This window comes from Chanos chanos, chromosome 16 (genome assembly GCF_902362185.1).
Source record: "Chanos chanos chromosome 16, fChaCha1.1, whole genome shotgun sequence".
Lineage (NCBI taxonomy): Eukaryota > Metazoa > Chordata > Actinopteri > Gonorynchiformes > Chanidae > Chanos > Chanos chanos.
In genome coordinates this window covers 2,052,588-2,071,634 of record NC_044510.1, presented here as the reverse complement: position 1 = coordinate 2,071,634, position 19,047 = coordinate 2,052,588, and the positions used below count along the sequence as shown (strand labels likewise).

The window sequence follows — 19,047 nt, the reverse complement described above, 5'->3', positions numbered from 1 at the left end:
CAAAATGAAACCAAAAAAAAAAAACAACAACAAAAAAAAAACATTGTCGATATTTCACTACAAGATATAGCTGATGCTTCGGTGTGCACATGTAGCTTTATAATTATTATTTTCATTATTATTATTTTACATGAAAATGACAAGCAGCAAAAAAAAAAAAATCTGTCTTCTAACAGCATGAATCACTGAAGGCAGTGTAGCTGGTACTTTCTGAGTGATGTTCAAAGAAATAAGGACAAGTTTCCATAAAAGGATTCCCTATAATGGATATCTTACACCATTTAAAGAGTAGCCTTTTCAACGACTCGATCCCGATGGCTGAAAAAGGCCCTGCTTTTCACTTTCAAATCATTCTTTCAAACATAACGCTCAAAACCAGCAGCAGCAGCACTGTTCCGGAAGTCTCAAGAACTTCTACCACGCTTCTCTCCGACATAAACCATCAACAGAAGCAAAGAACACAGGGGTTTTCTGCTGAATATAAAATGCATTGCGACATTAAAATTTTACAGTTGTACATTCTTTCTCACACCTAACCCATCAGCAAAATATTCATATTAGCATGTGCATATACACAAGCATATTTACGTTTATATAGCTCTACTGTCTCTTGTCGACGCCGCAGGTAAACTTGTACCTCTATTTACACGTATTTAACTTTGTGCAAAAAACAGTCAGTGATTCAGTAAGTCCCCTTATACAAACTGTCCTGAAAATCTTCAACAAATGTTTCAAACAAACCTCTCTCCATCTCTGAATGTCTAAACCTTGTCATTTTTAAAGTTAGCAAAGCTTAAACTTAATATTGACATATCTAGCACTTCGTAATATTTACAGTAAAACTAGATAAATATGATATTTGATGTTGTTTATAGTGATTGATAAAACTGCTCTACATCTTTAAATCCATAAGTGAAATGATTCTTTTTTTTTTCCACTGAGACATGTTGTTATTGCTATTTGCTGAAACTCTATGTCATTAATAATAGAAAATGAAAAGAAGACGTGAATTAACCCCAGAACATCCAGTATAGCAAATGGAAGTATACTCATCTAAGAGTGAAGGTAGCAGAATTTAACTGGTCAGCAAATATTAGGGGAAAAAAAAAATAAACAGAAAACAAAAACAAAAGCCCAGCCCATGCAAATATGATCTTTGTACAGAGTCATGGTATAATGCAATACATCAATGAAACACAGATAAATAAACAAACAGCACAACAGAAGTCCCTAACTGTTACAATGTGCATTTGAGCAGATTTCCCCCTAAAACCTTATAAACTTGATAGCTTTTTTTATATATATATATATTTTTCTCTTTCGCTCATGACCACATTGCTCAGATCCACAAATCTTTTCTTTTCTGTTCTTTTTTTTTTTATTTGTCTTTTTTTTTTTTTTTTATCGAGGAAGGTATGGAACATTGAAACAATATGGAGACTGGGAGCTTGACTACCATGGACACATTTTAATTAATAGTTACAGAATTTTTTCTCTTTTTTTTCTGTAAAGAAATATCTGAGGGTGAGGTCTTGGGGAGGGGATGTTGAGGGAGGGGGTGGGGATGGGGGGGGGTTGAAATGGGGCCACTAGTGAGGCTGAAGTGCCCCTTGTAACTTGGGCTTTTTATTCAAGTAGGTGGCCCAGTATACCAGGTTAAAGGTTCCAAAGAGTAAGGGGAAGGCTATTCTGGCAATGCGATCGATCTTGCTCACACTGTTAAACGTTTTCTTGGCCTCTGGCGGCTTGGGTTTGGGCTCCTCTTTGGGTTCGGTCGGAGGAGGGGGAGCGCTCTTGGCGATGGTCGCAAGACCAGGGTCTCTGGCGATGTTTGGTGCAAACGCTGTTGCCGTGGCAGCAGTATAAGTGTTGTTCTTCTTCAGGAGAGACTCCTTCTTCTTCTTTTGCTGCGTAAGAGGCAAAGTCTCTGTTAGTAAGCTTTATCGAATGAAAGGTGCGTGAAGCAACAGCCGTTTTGAAATGATGAAAAATGATACAATAAGTTAGTCAACGGCAAGCTGATATCGAGCAAATAAAGAGAAAAAAATTGCTTTCTAACAGAAACCTGGCCTTTCAAGATTAACTTTTAATGATCGTTCGCAAAGTGAATGCAGAATAAGACAGCAGTAGACAGACTCAAGCCACAGAACTGTTTATAATGATAAAACAGGCATTTCCTGTCCTGAATGCTGATTGGTCAGTTCAGCATTCTTCTGCTTTTATGTTGGGTCTAACAATGGCTGTTAACTGTGTCATTAATCATGATGTCGCATTGCTTCTCGTGTCTTATTGGCTTATTAAAGTGGTTTTGTGGCTTGTAGGGCAGATAAAACTGTTGAGAATTGTATTCCAACACAGGTTCTTACAAACACTATTTAGTATTGTGGCTGAGGGAACAAAAGGAGCTGATTGTGTCCTGTCATGATTAGTTAATTGTGGAGGCTAAAATTGTTATTACAGTTAATGTACCATTATTTGTGTTGTCCTACTGTTAGGCTTCACAAATGGTGATCTAACAAGTTAAGCACATGAGATGCTTAACTATGAGGTTGAAGGTTTCAAGCTGTTTCAGCCCTACTGGTATTGAATTCTTTGTTTAACGTTTCAAGGTGTTCAGCACCGTTTGAAAGAGGATGAAGGCTCAATGAGCCACAAGTTTAAGGATCAGAGAGATTCTCAACAATCAGTGTTCTTGTCAAGTTCCATGAATCTCATTTACACCAGGAGAACAAAGTGACGGCACATCAGCCTGTTCCCCAAAGCCTCAGCAGCATCCTGACCAATCAGCTCCCACCACAGGAAGATCCAGGACCAAGGGAAAACATGTGAAACCCAAATCTAAAGCTAAGTTACAAAGATCTCTGTCACCCAATCTGTACACACTGTGAGCACTTGACATTAGTTCAGTATTTGGTTTGTATAGGTACTAGACATGAGGAAAAGAAAAACAACAAGAACAACAAAAAAAAAAAAACAGTTATCACAATAATTTTACCCCAATACCTCAGTAACGATATTGTGATTATAAAAAAATGAACGCTAAGTTCTGTACTACTGACATTTATATGCTGTCTGAAGAATTATAATAATAAATACTGAAACTAACCCTAGTCCTACAAGAGTCCAACAAGCAAAATTTCATGAGATTTTGAGCATGAGCAAATTTTAGTACAGGCAGTACACGAGTAGTCATCAAAAACTGTTCATATGTTTTATCCTTTTTTTTCTTTTGAGTTTGAGGAAATAAAGCTATCCTCTGTGTCTGCTCTTCATTGTGATTCCTCCAGGCTCACATAGACCAGCCCCTTCAGCTTGTTAACAATGTGGGTTTGTGAAAATGCTTACAGATTAGCTACGGTTTTTAGCATTGGTTAGCATTGGTAAAAGGTCTGCCACATCTGCTGATAAAGGACCATTTTGTGAGTTAAGATTGGTTTACTTTGCTTTTTTTGTTGTTGTCTTTTTCATGCAACCTCTTGTCGCTTATTTTCCTTCTCTGTTTGGTCCTGTTTAAGGATTTTGCTTCAGCTACTCAATTTGTGATAACTGACTTCAGCTAACAAGCTATGCTCTGTAAAAACCATCAAAAGAGGTTATCATCCAAATTCTCCCATTTGTATCTCCAAATTATTGTCCCCCCCCCCCCAAAAATACTGTTAATTAAATAAATTCATTGTCAACTACAGCTGATAAATTTTGACTTCTGTCTAGGTCTAGTTTGTCAGCATTCTGTACGCTACCCTCTCCCTCTTGAATATTTCACTTTCATATTAGCCATTACATACATTTTTTTTGTGGTTTGCCTATGGTGTGGTTTTTACTGAACAAAAAAAACCAAACATTTTCATCATAATGCGTTGAAACGTTGTGTCGGGATGTGAGGGATGAGAATACGGACCTTTTCCGGGACCACGCTTTTACCGTCCCAGGCGTAGCCTCTCTTGGTGAAGTAGTTGACGGTGGCAAACTCGATGAGGGCGGAGAAGACAAAAGCGTAACAGACGGCGATGAACCAGTCCATGGCTGTGGCGTAGGCTACTTTAGGAAGTGAGTTTCTGGCACTGATACTCAGAGTTGTCATTGTCAGGACAGTGGTCACTCCTGCAGACAGGACAAAAGAAAAAAAACAAACAAACAAACAAGTCTTTACAAATGTGGCCAAACCATCTTCTACGCTTCACCGCTGGAGGTACTGGCCCCGCATCGTTACAGAAATGTCCTGCTCCAGGGATCCGAGCCAACTGTATTGTGAGGTAAATTTTTAAAAACATCATTAAAACAATACCCAAATAAAGCGGTACATCTGAAACTGCTGGAAAGTCACATGCATGACCTCTACAGGCAGAATTGCAATTAACCACAGTCATCAACATTTCCCCGCCTATCTCTGGAGATCTGTGAAAAATGGGGATTCTCTGATCGTAATAAAGCTTGCTGTTTTTGACATATGTGTCAGTATGCTCACTGATTGCCTACCAGCATGATCGACCGGCGGGTAAAATTGCTGGAACGGATGGAGCATACGTTTATCTTCAAGCGTCCAGTCTGTGTATTAAATTTTGATTGGCTGGTGTGTGGCTGCCAAGTTTTCTGATGTCTCTCAGATAGCAGATTGGGATTTCCAGCGTTTCATGAACAGAGAGTTGATTTTTACTGTACACTCTTCTCATTGAGCCAGATTAAAGCCAATCATGGTCATTCCATATGACCAACACCACGTGTTTATATTATACTAATAAAACATGCCTACTCTACTGCAAGACAGGTCAACAGATCTTAGTGTAAGCCTTGAATAGAGAACATTAAAAAATAATAAAAAAAAAAACCACAACAGCAAATTCTGTGCACTACCGCCTACACTCTCATTATATCAGTAGTCACAAAGCAATGACATATTCTCTCCACAGAAAGGATATTTACAGATACGCGCGCCTGCATACACACATTGTCGTAATTCACGAGGCAGACTGCTTCATTTGAATGTGAAAAGGAAAAGAACCAAATGGTCCAGTCCAGCTGTCTCGTATTTGGATGCATTAATTGCACACAGTGGTGTAATATTTATAGTGTGGGAAAAGTACAATCATCCAAATACCACAAAGATTTTCAAAACTAAGAACATTACATTTTGCTACATCACAAGCTGCTTCTGCTCCTAAGTGTTGTGCTCTTTGGCCCTAGAACAAGTTACTGGGACAAGAATACTAAAAAAAAAAAAACCCATAAGAAATAAAAAGAATAAAATAAATAAAATTCTCTGAGTGCAGAGCATTCCCTTGTCACCTGTCATTTTGGACAATTTGACCGTGTACTTTCCATGGTGAAATTCAGTGAGCACTGATGTCCCCAATGCTTGTGGTAGAGGTAACAGAGATATACTGTCATTAAAGGAGAAGATTTTAGCAGTTTAAGCCTAGCTCCACTACATAAGCCTCCTAGTGGTAGAGCAGGTAACATCTTTCAATCTTATTCCATTCATTTTCATAATTAACATACATAAGACAAAAAACAAACAAACAAACAAACAGGGGAAAGAAAGTCCTAGTACCACACATTTGGTCGTCGAATGTCTGATCACGTAGGTGGCAGTTACAGTGCTGTATATTGACAAAAACAAGTGGAGGGGCCAAAGCCAACTTTTGTCTTGGCCTCCCTCCATCCACTCTACCACAAGTCAGACACAACTCTCAGGTTCTCCGAGCGTGGAATACTACACTAAAGTGCATGAAACTGTCCCTAACATGGCATGGCTGGAGTCTTATCAGCCTATCCTAAAGACACACACACACACACATACACACACACATACACACGCATACACACATCCCCAAATGATCGACCATGCCTGACTGCTCCAGTTGGCCCACTACCATTCCACCTCGTCAGAAGCTGGTTCCTGGCATGGTCTAGATTATAGGAGATATGAAGGACAGATAACTGAGTGTATGAAGGAGCCTCGTTTTCCTTCATGAACCTTTGGTTCAACACATCATTACTGCACTGCAGTGTGCTCTTAAACCTACAACAGTCTTCACACTTTGGTTAGGCCAAGAATGAGAAGTCCTTCTCAATTCTCTTTTCAAATACTTACGTAAATGTAGTGTCATTTTAAGGCACCGTGTGTGTTTTGAAGTATTTAATTCAAAACAGATTTAATTTTGTTCCAGTGGTTTAAGGTTTAAATTAGTCAAATAAGACTTGAAGTCAAATAAGAAATAGAAGTCTTGCCAAGATTCACAGCTTCTGCTGTGGAGCTGTTTTCTTCACCCTTTTGGTTCTGATTTTCACCATGTGTCATCAAATGGTTTGATTCTTACAAAGTGTCGATGAGTCATCGTCCACGCTCACATTTTTTTCACGCATCTTCAGCACTGAATCACTGGCGTTACATGAAGCATGAAGATGGAAACAGGGACAGTCTGAATAATGTCTCTTTCTGATCCCAGTACCCAACAGACAGTTGTTTGAATATCGATTCTAGGAGATTGGATTATGGTTGAATAAGCCAAGCAGAGATATTGAAAAATGGGGTGAATTGATCGAGTGTTGACCAGTGTGCCTTCATCTCTGGAAGGTCGCAGTTCTCTTGGCCGAGACAGTATGTCTGGGGATTACTGAATGTCCTAAATTTAAAAGCCAGCCAAATACGCACTATTCAGCTACAAAGTTCCTAAAGCACCGCTTAGCTGATCAGCCACAGTCCACAAAGAGCAAAGGCCACTTCAGAAGTACAACAACTCTGCGTGTTTTTCCAGCAGAAACAGACTATTCAAAATGTACCAGCAAGAAAATTCTGGTTTTGTCTGTTCATAAGCTGTTTATTTATTTATTTACTCAGTTATTTATTTATTTACTTACCAGAATCTAATCTTCCTTTGCTTGTCTTGCAGTCTGTATAACCATCATTCAGCTACAAAGATGTTAAGTAGCCACAAGCTGGCTAATAATGCTAAAGCTTAGTGCTTGAATTTCTGCTAATGATGATTGGAAACGTGATTTTATGATGTGCATGATATCATAAATTAGAGCATGTAATTGTACATTACTATTTACAAAAAAAAAAAAAATTACACGCCATGTCAGCTCATTAAAGCTGTGTCAAGTAGTGTCTATATGTATGTATGTGTGTGTATATATATATGTGTGTGTGTGTGCGGTGTGTGTGTGTGTGTGTGTGTGTGTGTGAACAGAAACAGCTGCATTTGTACATAAGTGTATTTAATATAGTTGGCAAATTCCATCGTGTAAACACACAGCATGGAGTTTCTATATGGATGCAAAAACATCTCCAAACTGTAAACCCCAAGAACAAGCAGTGATGTGCTCGGCTCACTCATTAGGGGTAATCATCCAATTTTAAGACAGCTCAAACTAGACATCTCTTTTGATCATCTCCCTTACATCAGACTCAAAAAATAGAGGGGAGAGTTTGGGAGAGGCTCCTTGCCGATTGTTTGACGTCTCAGAGACTAATGGTGTGTTTGAAGCTCCATGATAGGTGGAGCCAACTGTCTGGAAAGTTCTAAATGAATAGAGGTATAACACGATTATTGAGAAGCACTCCACTCAATTTGCTCACTTCTGCACATGGCAACCGATGCTTTATTTAGGTGATCCATATCCTTTAACAGGGTTTTCTCTGGCACAAATTGGAGAAGCTGTGACAAATTAAGGCATTAAGAATGACGGCAGATCACGAACAATAAAATCAAGCATCTCAGGTGATGAACAGGTAAGTGGTTGCGGTGGGAGTTATCTTAAATGACTTCAAAAGTATCAACCGCGCTATGAAGACAGTTCGGGTCAACCGCAGCGCTGTCTAAAATCGTCTAAAGCAGCACGGCTATCACCGCACCACGCCTCACCAGGGAAAAGAACTCTATAAAACATCACCTAGCCACATTCAGTTCTGTTAATCAACCCCCACCATGAACTCATTTATTATTCCTTGTCTTTGATAGTAGAAAATGAACAACTGGCAGGGACTCCTTTGATGTAAGATAATAACAAAAAAATAAATAAATAAATAAGAAAAAACTAAAACAGCAGCAGCTTGGTGGCAGTGTTGAAAAACAGTCTTTGTCAGACTGGACGCCTGTGATCTCAAGGCTCTAGAGTCGTCCTCTCGGCTCGGTTAACAAACCTCCCAGACGCGGCTGGACTGAGACTTGGAGTGGAGGCAATGGACGCCATAGCTGCTCCTAAATGAAGAGATATATCAAAGCCCGGCTTCCTTCCCTAAATACGCCGTTCACTCATTTAAGACCCCGAAACAATTCAGACTAATCTTTCAAGTCTCGCTAACGGCAACGTCAGCCAGGGAGGGGAAGCATAATCATACGTCTCAATTTCATTCCCAGAGCCACCGTTATCGACGATTTCCTTTGTTTTTCTACTCCACAAATTTGTGAAGAAATGCATTGAGGGAAGCTTCCCCTCTAAAACAATTAAGCTCCAAATTCAGACAATTTATTTCATCGCTGTAATGATAAAAAAATAAGCCAACTCATTGAAGAGCATTTAAATTACCTTTAATCTAATGAGCCTACCTCCTGTTAAGTGTTGACTGCTTTCACGCTGAGAACCTAGTGTTTCACCGTGTTGTGCTGTAATCTGATGTGTGTGATCTCTTGGACTGTTCTTGTGAAACAAAAGGCAATTACAGTCTCTGACTGTGGCGTTGAAATGTTGAATTTAATGTTACAGGACACAAGAAATCAATAAACAAGCCTATGGACTGCTACATGACCAGTCGTTGGGATGCCAGCCTTGCTGGAAGTAGATTTACCTGTACTGTGACACAATGGAAATCAATCACCAAAGCTAGCCGTCGACTACACGACACGTAAAATTACGATCCTATCACCAACATGGAAGATCAGAAAGATTAGTCCCTTCATGTAATGCTCAAAACACAAACAACCAAGTCTTCTAACAGATCTCTTTTCGACGTAAGGGCGGCAGAGGCAGCCCAGACGTATGGCTCCATGGACATTGGCTTTAGCTTCACAGAATGGTAATGAGTCCTCACTGCCTCTTGCTAAAACATCAGTTGTCAGAGAGTAAGGAGGGGAGCCGGTCTCACCGTGACAGGAGAAAACAAATGTCTCCCCTGGGTTCTCCTACCCGACTCCCTCCCTTTGAAGTGCCAGAGCGCTGCTTGTGAGAACCCAGAACCCATTGCTACGCTGAAGAAAAAAAGGGTGTTTATGACATAGACACCCTGCTGCCCTAGCAACGATGCCCTTTTAAATACCCCTTTAAAACAGCCCACAGATCAGCTGAGCACACAGGCTGAGAGGTAACACAAGGACACACTAGCTAGGGGTCTACCTTTAAAAAAAAAAAAAACGAGACGCCAAATCTCTCCTTTATTTGGCACACGTTATGTAATGTACCAGAGCAGTCCTACAGTCTCTCTCTCTCAGACACTCTCTCTCTCTCTCTTTCTCTCTCTCTCTCTCAGACACTCTCTCTCTCACTCTCTCTCTCTCTCTGTCTCTCTCTCTCACTGTCTCTCTCTGTCTGTCTCTCTCTCTCTCTCTGACACTCTCTTGCTCTCTCTCTCACTCTCTCTCTCTGTCTGTCTGTCTCTCTCTCTCTCTCTCTCTCTCAGACACTCTCTCTCTCTCTCTGTCTGTCTGTCTGTCTGTCTGTCTGTCTGTCTGTCTGTCTCTCTCTCTCATTCAGACACACACACACACACACAGATTAAAAGCTTTGAATACCGCAGTTGTTGAATTAAGGATTTACGTGTTTTTGCTGTCTAACCAAATCCCTGAAGAAGAGGCATGGTACAGTGCATGTCTCCATAGCAATGAACTTAAGCCTTATTCCAGTGCTTCGGTTTACCTTCAAACAAATGACTTTGGCAGTGTCTCTAATTTATCTTGCTTTAACAACAACAACAACAACAACAACAGCAACAACAACAGAAAAAGAAAAACAGAACGCTTAACAGAGGGAAATTAGTCATGCTTGATTGGTTACTAGATGTGGTCCACCATCACCAGACAACGTGTTTAATGTGGAGAGGTGGTTAAGTGTGTATTGACTGACTAATTGAGTGAGTAGACAGGACACTTACCAAACACAGTTCTGGCGGGGACAGACTCTCTGTTTAACCAGAAAGACACCTGAGACAAGATCACAGTCATGATGCATGGTAGGTAGGTCTGGATGACAAAGTAACCGATCTTCCTCTTCAGGTGGAAGTGTGTCGTCATGACAACGTACTCTCCTAGGACCGACGAAGAAAAAGAGGAGGGAAAAAGAGAGGGAATCCGTTTGAGCAGGCCTGTGATTTTCCCATAGCAGACTTCCCATAGCTGCAAAAGCACTTTATTATTTTATGATATTGCTCAAAAGAAGAGAGCCACCGTTAACTAATTCCCACGCTTCTGAGGCATATGCTGGATTTAATATCTCACATATAATCTTTATATCTTATGGCATCTCCACATTATGGTTCGCAAATTACTCTCCCTGTATTTCACAATGCTCAGCTGTATCATGAAGAAGCCCCAAAATAATAACAATAATAATAATAATAATAGCAACATATGCACAGTTCTTCAAATAACCCTGTTCTCCTGCAAAAGTTGATCATTTCAGAAGCTTTGACATTACTGTGTGGAAGACCGGTCATGAATTCAGAGTGATTCATAATAAACATTCTCTGCTTGCCTGACATTGATGTGCACACAGAATCAATAGATGTTTATTGGGTCACGTGACCAGTTTATTGGAATTGAAAGGGGATTGTTTTTGATCAATACCCTGTTCCAGACGATTAACCTCAGTGACTGAGAGTGATGCTCAACAGCTCTTAAAACTGTTGACAAATGCTTAGCACCTCAGCAAAAAAGCTTAGCCACACTGCATGGTCGCTTAATATTCTACTGAGAGAGAGAGAGAGAGAGAGAGAGAGAGAGAGAGAGAGAGAGAGAGAGAGAGAGAGAGAGAGAGAGAGAGAGAAAGAGGGAGAACCCACATATTTGGAAGGGACAACAAATTTGAGAAACTTGTTTGTTTTCACAAATGAAACGAGTTGCTGTCCTTTATGTAACTTAAGTGACTGACCGGTGCTAGACTGGACCACGCCTGAGTCCACTGTCTGTCCCATTAAATCATACTGGTTGAGTCGGGAACCATCGTCAGCGACTACCACGGACTGGGCAGCACCCCTCGTCCATACATAAACGACCTCGGCACGTGTGTAGGCATCTGGACACAAACAAACAAACAAACAACCAAATGGCTTGGATCAGCACCGCACTTTTAATTCTAAGAATCAAATTCAGAATGGACCAATCAGGTTCCTCAGGTAAGTATTCTAGATCGACAGTATTTTTAAACAGGTCTTTTTAATGGAGAGAGCATTCAACAAGACTGATGTTCATTTTTCAAAATATGTTTTAGCTCTAATTAGAGACTGTTTTAAATTGAAAGATTTCCAGTTCATTTGGCAATTTGTTTATGCCTTTGGTGGCTGCCAATCAGAAATACTCTCTCTCACTCCCTCTCTCTCTCTTTTTCACTCCCTCCCTCTCTGTCTCTCTCACACACACACACACACACACACACACACACACAAACTCTCTCTTTCTCTCTCTCTCTCTCACACACACACACGCACACACACACACACACACACACAAATAAAGGCAAGCAAAGCCTTTTGTGATTGGCTGTCAGAGTCACAGTGAGGATCGGGACTGCGGAGAGAGATGTCTACTGCAGAGATGCGCCCATGTTGAAATATTTAGAGGCCACACTGGAGTGCCGTATACCCCCCCCCCCCCCCTCCCCGCCTCCCACTCCCCCACCCCCACCCCAGTCACATGCTGGTCTTTTATTCATGCTGTGGTTCAAGGCAGTGGAGTGTGCTGCACTGTTTCAAAGACGCGCAAAGCTCTGGAGGAAGTCTGCAGGAACAGCTGCTGGGCCCAAGCACAGATATGAACCAGGAAAAGTTTCTGGATCAACCAAGGAGCCCATCATGGAAAACCTAGTTAATCCACCAGACAAAGCCTTCCCAGGGTACAACTGTGAGGCCAGTGTGTGTGTGCATGTGTGTGTGTATTTAGGGGGGGAATGTTAGGTGAATGAGGTGCTTCTGGAAGAGGGGAGAAGAAAGATCAGAGAGGAGGAAAGGCCACTCACAGCTGCCAAACTTGAGCGGACAGGCATGGGCATCCATGGGAAAGTCCTCCAGGTGCATGGGGCATTCTGCTCTCACCGTTAACCTGTCACAACCCAGAGAATGACGGAGAGAGAGAGAGAAAGGGAGAAGAACACACAGTTAACAAAGTTATAGGGTAGTGAGGCAGGAGCTTAGAGAGAGAGAGAGAGAGAGAGAGACAGAGAGAGAGAGAGAGAGAAAGGGAGAAGAACACACAGTTAACAGAGTTATAGGGTAGTGAGGCAGGAGCTTAGAGAGAGAGAGAGAGAGAGAGAGAGAGAAGGAGGGAGAAAGAGATTAAAAAATTATGGAGATGGAGAGATAGGGAAAAATGAAGTGTAAAAAAATAAGGAATTAGAAATAAAAGGAAAGAAAGAAGATGTAATAGATGAAATATAATGTTCAGAACTCCTCTAGCCTTTGCTGATAAGTATTTAAAAGAAAAAAAACAGAATACACACACGCTCATTTTTGATTTGGGAGTAGGAACACAAAAGGAATGTTACACGTGCAAAATGTGTTTGCCATTTGTCACCACACTGACACAGATATGGACTTCCATCAGTCTCTTATCTACTCATAAATACACAGCCAGAGAATTTACAGCACTGCGCTACGACCCTCACGCTTCTGCCTCTTTCCTGAAGTGGCACAAGTTCACGGTGTGTTCTTTTATTTATGGCACTGCTGCTCAAATACCAGCTGGGACTGAGTCTCCCACCCTCTATGGAGGAGACACATGTCTTATCTTTTCTCTCCTTCTTCATTATCACTTCTCTCCCTCTGAAATACACTTTCTTTTCCGTATGTCACATAGCAGCAAAACAAGCCTGATTTTATTCAGCTCTAAAGAGAAATCAACAACAAACACAGCAAAAAAAACCCCACAAAAGTATTCCCATTCAAGATAAAATAACTGAAAATAACAGCCAAGTAAACAGAAAAAAGAGAATAATAGAAAAAAGGGGATAAAAGCGTTTTTGTCTGGTTAGGACAGTCTCTGAACGCAGTCTGACCTCATGGTGTAAAGCAGCGTCCCTTCCTCAGTGATTCGGAGGAGTTTGTTGGGCATGGTCATATTGTGGGCGACCGACTTCTTGCCGTTGTGGAAGAAGGTGTCTGGAGTCCAGATTTTACTGGCCATCAGGTTGTTCAGACGGAGCACCGCCATCGGACCCTTGAACTTCAGTCTCTCGTCTTTCCAGCTCTGCCGGAAGAAGACGTCTATGGTGTATTCCTGTCGATAAAACACAAGGTTAAACTCTTGGCACTTAGCGTCCTTCATACCCTCTGTCTGGTGACTCAACTCATCTGTATCTCAGCTATATTTCTGGTAACTCTCCCATAAAGAATGTTTTTGCTTTTCTCAGGAAGTAACAAACCCAATTCAACTTTCTAGCCAAGCATCAGGCAAGTTAGCGATGAGCTTGAACTAATATGTTCCTCAGTAAGTCCTGGTGCTATTGTCTTTCTCTGGGAGGAGAGTTCCAGACAACTCATGTCTCTCACCCAGCAATGGCTTGTCATTTTAAGTTCTGTAAACTAGCTTTCTTTCTTTCCTTCTTTCTTCATTCCTTTGCAGGTCATTGTCTTGTCTTTGGCCAAGAGGTTAGAGCTTTGCATCAGTGGGATCAGGCTCCCATTTCTGACATGTTTTGGTTCACGTAGAGCTATCACACTGCACGAAGTCTATAAGACAAACGAAACAACCTCTCTCTTTTTCTCTCTAAACCAGCATGACTTAAATGGACTGTATGGTTGTAAATCTGCTCAGGAATGAACATGGAGCGGAAAAAAACAGCGATCCTCTGTGACTTAGCGATGAAGCTCCATATGTTTAGAGAAGTAATTAACTCAAATTATGTGAAAATAGACGAGGCTTACTCCGTGTGGCAGCTTAACAACGCTTGCCGTGAGAGCAGGAGAGGAGGGTATTTCACAGCTGCAGCACAGGGGCGTGACTTATACCAGTTTAAGGGCAAAGATGTAATTAATTTTTTTTTACGTATGTCTTGACGAAAGGCTCGAAGAATCAAACAAACGAGCACTCGGATCAGCACCACATTTTAACCTGGAACCAAATACAAAATGGACCTGTCACGTGTGCTTTCCAGGTTCGACCCCCTTTATGGGTAAAAACGTAATTAATTTCTACAGAAACTATGATGGCATGCCCCGTAAAGAAAATATTCTTTCACGGACCACATCAGTATTCCCTTTTTGTCAATCCAATCTCATTTTCGTCAAAAGGATTAAATGTGGGATTTTTTTTTTTTGGTACTATAAAATCTCATAGTTTAAGCAGCTCTTGAGTCATTTGTGATTGAAATGCAAAGGGGGGAACTGAGACAAGGAACGCCATTGGTGCAGAACATCATCCAATCAAATCCCTAATCCCTGCCTCAAGAAAATGGCCATTATTAAACCAACTATCACAAGCTCATTCTTTTTAATTTCACATCTCTGATTAATTGAAGAGACTTAAACGCTTAAAAAGCTACAGCTCCTGAGAGTTTAAAAATGTGAAACACTAAATACATTGTGAAAAAAAAAAACAAAACAAAAAAAAAAACATTTTAGGCTCCAGTTTGTTTTAACGACCAAAGTGCCTGTAACATTTCACTCTATGTCCTACCTTATCGTTTACATCTATTTTGGAGAAATGGCATATTTGTGTTACCTTTTCCGTTCTCTGACAGAGCACACACAGCAATGGGTGACATTTAAGCAAGGAGTAGGCGAGCGTACCATATCGTGATCCGAGACTGGTCCAATGCTTGTCACAAAAATGTCTGTCTTGACCTCAGTTACACGCTCTGTTGAAGCAAGAAATTAAGGAGTGTGAGTGTCAATCAGGTTTGGTCATTAGCTTTAATTCCACCAGCACGGTTCTTAGGCTTTGATCTTATCGGGACTTGGCGTTCATGAACCACCAACACCAAATGGACACTTGTCACTGTAATTTTCCACTGGCGGTTACGGATTTCACCAACTGGTTGGGTCTGGGTTTCAGCCATGCTGTTTCGGATCTTGAAAGCCTTTCTGATATCGCATCTCCGAAACATCTAAGACATATTTCTGTACTCCATCGAGAACTTCCATTTAGAAATTAGAGGAGACAAAATGTTGCTGGGAAAGTTGAAAGACTGTACAACGGGGGGGGGGGGGGGGGGGGGGGGATAATGCTTTGAAACTTCAAAATAAGCAAAGAGTGTCAAACCACACAAGCATTTCAAGCATTTGCTTGTTTTGGCAAAATAAAGTAGGTCTATCTTTCCATCTTAGTCTACGGAGCTCCATAGACGAAGATGATGTTCATGTCCCAGGCCAAAGCACGTGTCATTGTACTTGTCACATTCGTGTAAATCAGTCACACATCACATTTATGGAGATTTTTATTTATTTATTTCACTCTGAGCTGATGCTTTCTTTTCACGGCGCTGTACTCTGCATGATTCTGTGTTTTGCACTTTGTTTGCCAGGTGGTGGCTTCTTTTGCATACAGATTCCTTGCCTGCAGTTACGATAAGATTCCCAGAACATGGCACAACCCTGTTGAGGATTAAGTCTGTACCTGTGTTAAGAATGTGTTAATGCAGAAGAGACATGTCTCTTCCCTATCCCCAAGGGTCACGTCATCCACAGAATACACACACTCCAGCTTTTGCTTACACAATAGATTCCTCATATAGCGTAAAGCTAAACCGAGAAATAATCAATGTGCTAAGATAAGGCGTCTTTTCTGGAGCAAGTGGAGGGATTTCAGTATCGCTTTTCTTATTGTGGCCTGGATAAGATGGAGTTATTTTAAGTTTGTGATTGCATGGCTTTTTTCTCTGCCTCCAGACTAAAAGCATCAGTTTGGTGTAGAATTTTTGACTGACGTGCAGTCTAGTTGTCATTTGATGTCAGTATCAAACTTTGGATCACTCCTGAGCTATGGTGGTAAACAGTGTAAATCTGAGAGATTTTTTTTTCTTTTTTCTTACATTTTGCTCTTTAGAGAAAGGTCAAAAGGACATTTTGGCAGAAACACACACTGCAGATTGCATATAGAATATTGTAACACCTAAGAGACAACTGGACATCAACCCTTGAGCAAAAATGTGGAAACAATATTCATTTGACACCTTTGCGTCTGACTGGCATTATCCAACAGGGCTGTCTCTCAAAACTGCTGTCAAACTAACATTTACATCAGTGTATTTCCAAAATTTGTTCATAAGTTCAAGTGCAACACAAGTGGGGAGACTACTTTCGGTGAATGCCCATACTGGGTCTCCATTAAGCTGCTAAAGAATTTAGCAATCCATTGGTATGCGCCCCCCTCCCCCCCCCCACACACACCTTCGCCGCCCCACCCCCACCCACCACTCAGTCTTAAAAATTTCATCTATTTGTTATTCACTTCTGTCTAAGCACTATGAAGTGCTTCCTTAAACAAGCACATTTTTGTACTTAAAAGTAAATAAAACACACAGATAACTGTGTTGTGATCTGTGTTTGTCAGTGCGATGACTAACTGCGCTTGTTTGTGGAGGCTGTGCTGATTCAGAATGTGTGCTGTTTAAAAGAATCAAGTCAAAATAAAACATTTTTAACATATAATGAATGCATTGTTTTCAAATATGCTCATGGGGACGGTACCCACAGCAATATTAATTCTTGTTTTACGGAAGCGAGAGCTCATGTCATTTTGAATTTAAAAAAGTAAGCGGTGAAATATTTAGTGAGGTCACACCACCACTTTATGTCTGTACACTGACGTGATGCAGGGATTCAGTCATCCCAAAGATTAACTAACAGCACTGCAGTGCAAACACTTCACTCATTAAATGACATAAGCTAAGAGCAATGTTGGTTCCAAACGCTTTCAGGAAACACGTGTAAATCGGTGATGAAGCACTATTTTAACACAATCCTGCAGGTATACTGCTTTCGGGAAACACGGTCCAGATGTTTCCGAGTGTACGCACCGGTTCATAATTTGGTATCTTGTCAATTAAGCCGCAACTCTGAAGTAATCACCACTTCAGCATAAGAAGAATACAGCGAATACTTACTACTCCTTCAAATCAAAAGAATACTTCCACCATTTTTTCTTCTAATGAAATTACTCTCCTGAAATATTAGTTCAACTATCAATTGGTTCAAATATCACCTAATGAAAAAGTATGTGTTTTGAATGAGTTAAAACTCTAAATGAAAACTCTAAATGAGCAATAACACTGAATGAACAGGGACAGATAAAGACTGAATGGTAATTTGAGAGACTAACTGAGCGCATCTGCCAATCAATGAACAATGATCCACAATGGAAACTTATCACCATTAAAAAAGACACAAACATAACTTTGATTCAGCATCGTGTATCCCCTAGACAGTTAGTCACTGATATTGAGGATGGATTTTAAGGGCCTACCTCCAAGGCCAGGCCTGAGACGGTTGTCATAGCCGTCCAGGAGACTGTCCAGGATCCTGGTGAAGACCGTGGTGTTGTCTTTCTGCTCATCGGACGGCCCGTTCTGATTGGAGCTGGAAAGGTGAAGTCAGGAGAGATGTGGCGTAAGGAGACAAATCAATAACACAGAACTGACCGAGAAAACAAACAAGCAAATAAAAAAATATATATATATATATATATCCCTGGGCCAAATGAAATCCATCCCTGGAGCAGAGCTGAAACCATTCCCTCTTTCATTTCCAGATGAAATGGAATTCATAACTAATAGCGTTAATGTGCAAAACACATCATGTTCTTTCATCTAAAGAGTAGGAAAAAGATTCTGTGACACACGTAGAATCTTTAAGCAGCAAAGTGTTTGATGCATGTGGACTTTTCAAGAACACACGCAAAAATAAAGATAACAAAACAACGCTTTTGCTGGCAGTCAAACTTCTACTCATGCTCATAAATATTTCAACAAAATAATCATGAACAAAAGAGAGATTTAATCACACGGTGTAAATGGGTGTTTTATGAACAAGGGATACTGAAAAAGGAGGTCGTTTTCCCTTCCTCATAAAAATCATAAATGAGTGTTTGTTTCTTCCTGCACGTCATCTTTTATTTGGAGATAATCAGCTCTTCTTTTTTTTTTTTTGTCTAGCCAACAGGAATTCACGGTGGGTTTTATGGCAAACTGAATAAACACACGCTTGTGTTTAAAATCACGCGTGGCAAACAGCACGCCTCCAAGGATACGAGGAGGTCATGGAGCTTAGTTAGCATGGACCACCACACCCGCAAATAAGGGGAATTTTTTAGGCGTGTGAGAAAGGAGAGGCTCTGGAGACGCACACAGACACTGAGAGTAAGTGAGGGAAGGGGGGGGGGGGGGAGAGGGAGAGAGAGAGAGTGGGAGAGAATCACACGGCAGCAAATGTGAGCTGCTAAATAAGTCTCAGAATTAGGCCACACTTTTGACGTCATGTTAGGAATCGAAGGGTTAACGGATTCACATTCCAGGGTCTTCCGCACAGCGCGTGCTGTTATGTTTAATTCCAGAATTAATGCAAGGTCCACCTGCAGTTAAAGAGCACACATGACTCTCCCCTGATCTGAGAGGGAGCAGACAGTAGCATACATGACTCCTGTTAGGTGAAGTCTGTTTAGAAATGACACAGACTGGGAACAGGAGAGGAGTCCTCTCTCATACATGGCAATAACTCCTGATATCATCTGACAGACATAGTTACATCATCTTTAAAATATCAAAAAAAAAAAAAAAAAAAAGCATGCAACACAGAGTACCACAGGGGGAAAAAAATTAAAAATAAAATATGAAAACCCTAGCTCTATGAACACACGCAGCACACACACAATCACACATAGACTGACACAAACCACATATACACATAAA

At 40.9% G+C, this 19,047-nt stretch overlaps 1 protein-coding gene across 1 annotated transcript in view; it reads right to left on the bottom strand.

The window, feature by feature from the left end:
• Positions 1-1,589: 1,589 nt before the first annotated feature.
• Positions 1,590-19,047, bottom strand: part of gabra1 (gamma-aminobutyric acid type A receptor subunit alpha1) — a 21,349-nt gene continuing 3,891 nt past the window's right edge. Inside the window, exons 4-11 of the mRNA XM_030793863.1 lie at positions 17,607-17,719; positions 14,933-15,000; positions 13,201-13,421; positions 12,166-12,248; positions 11,083-11,226; positions 10,088-10,240; positions 3,899-4,101; positions 1,590-1,907 (exon numbers count right to left, since the gene is read on the bottom strand). Of these exons, the coding sequence (XP_030649723.1) occupies positions 1,590-1,907; positions 3,899-4,101; positions 10,088-10,240; positions 11,083-11,226; positions 12,166-12,248; positions 13,201-13,421; positions 14,933-15,000; positions 17,607-17,719 (1,303 nt within the window). The remainder of the gene's footprint in view (positions 1,908-3,898; positions 4,102-10,087; positions 10,241-11,082; positions 11,227-12,165; positions 12,249-13,200; positions 13,422-14,932; positions 15,001-17,606; positions 17,720-19,047) is intronic.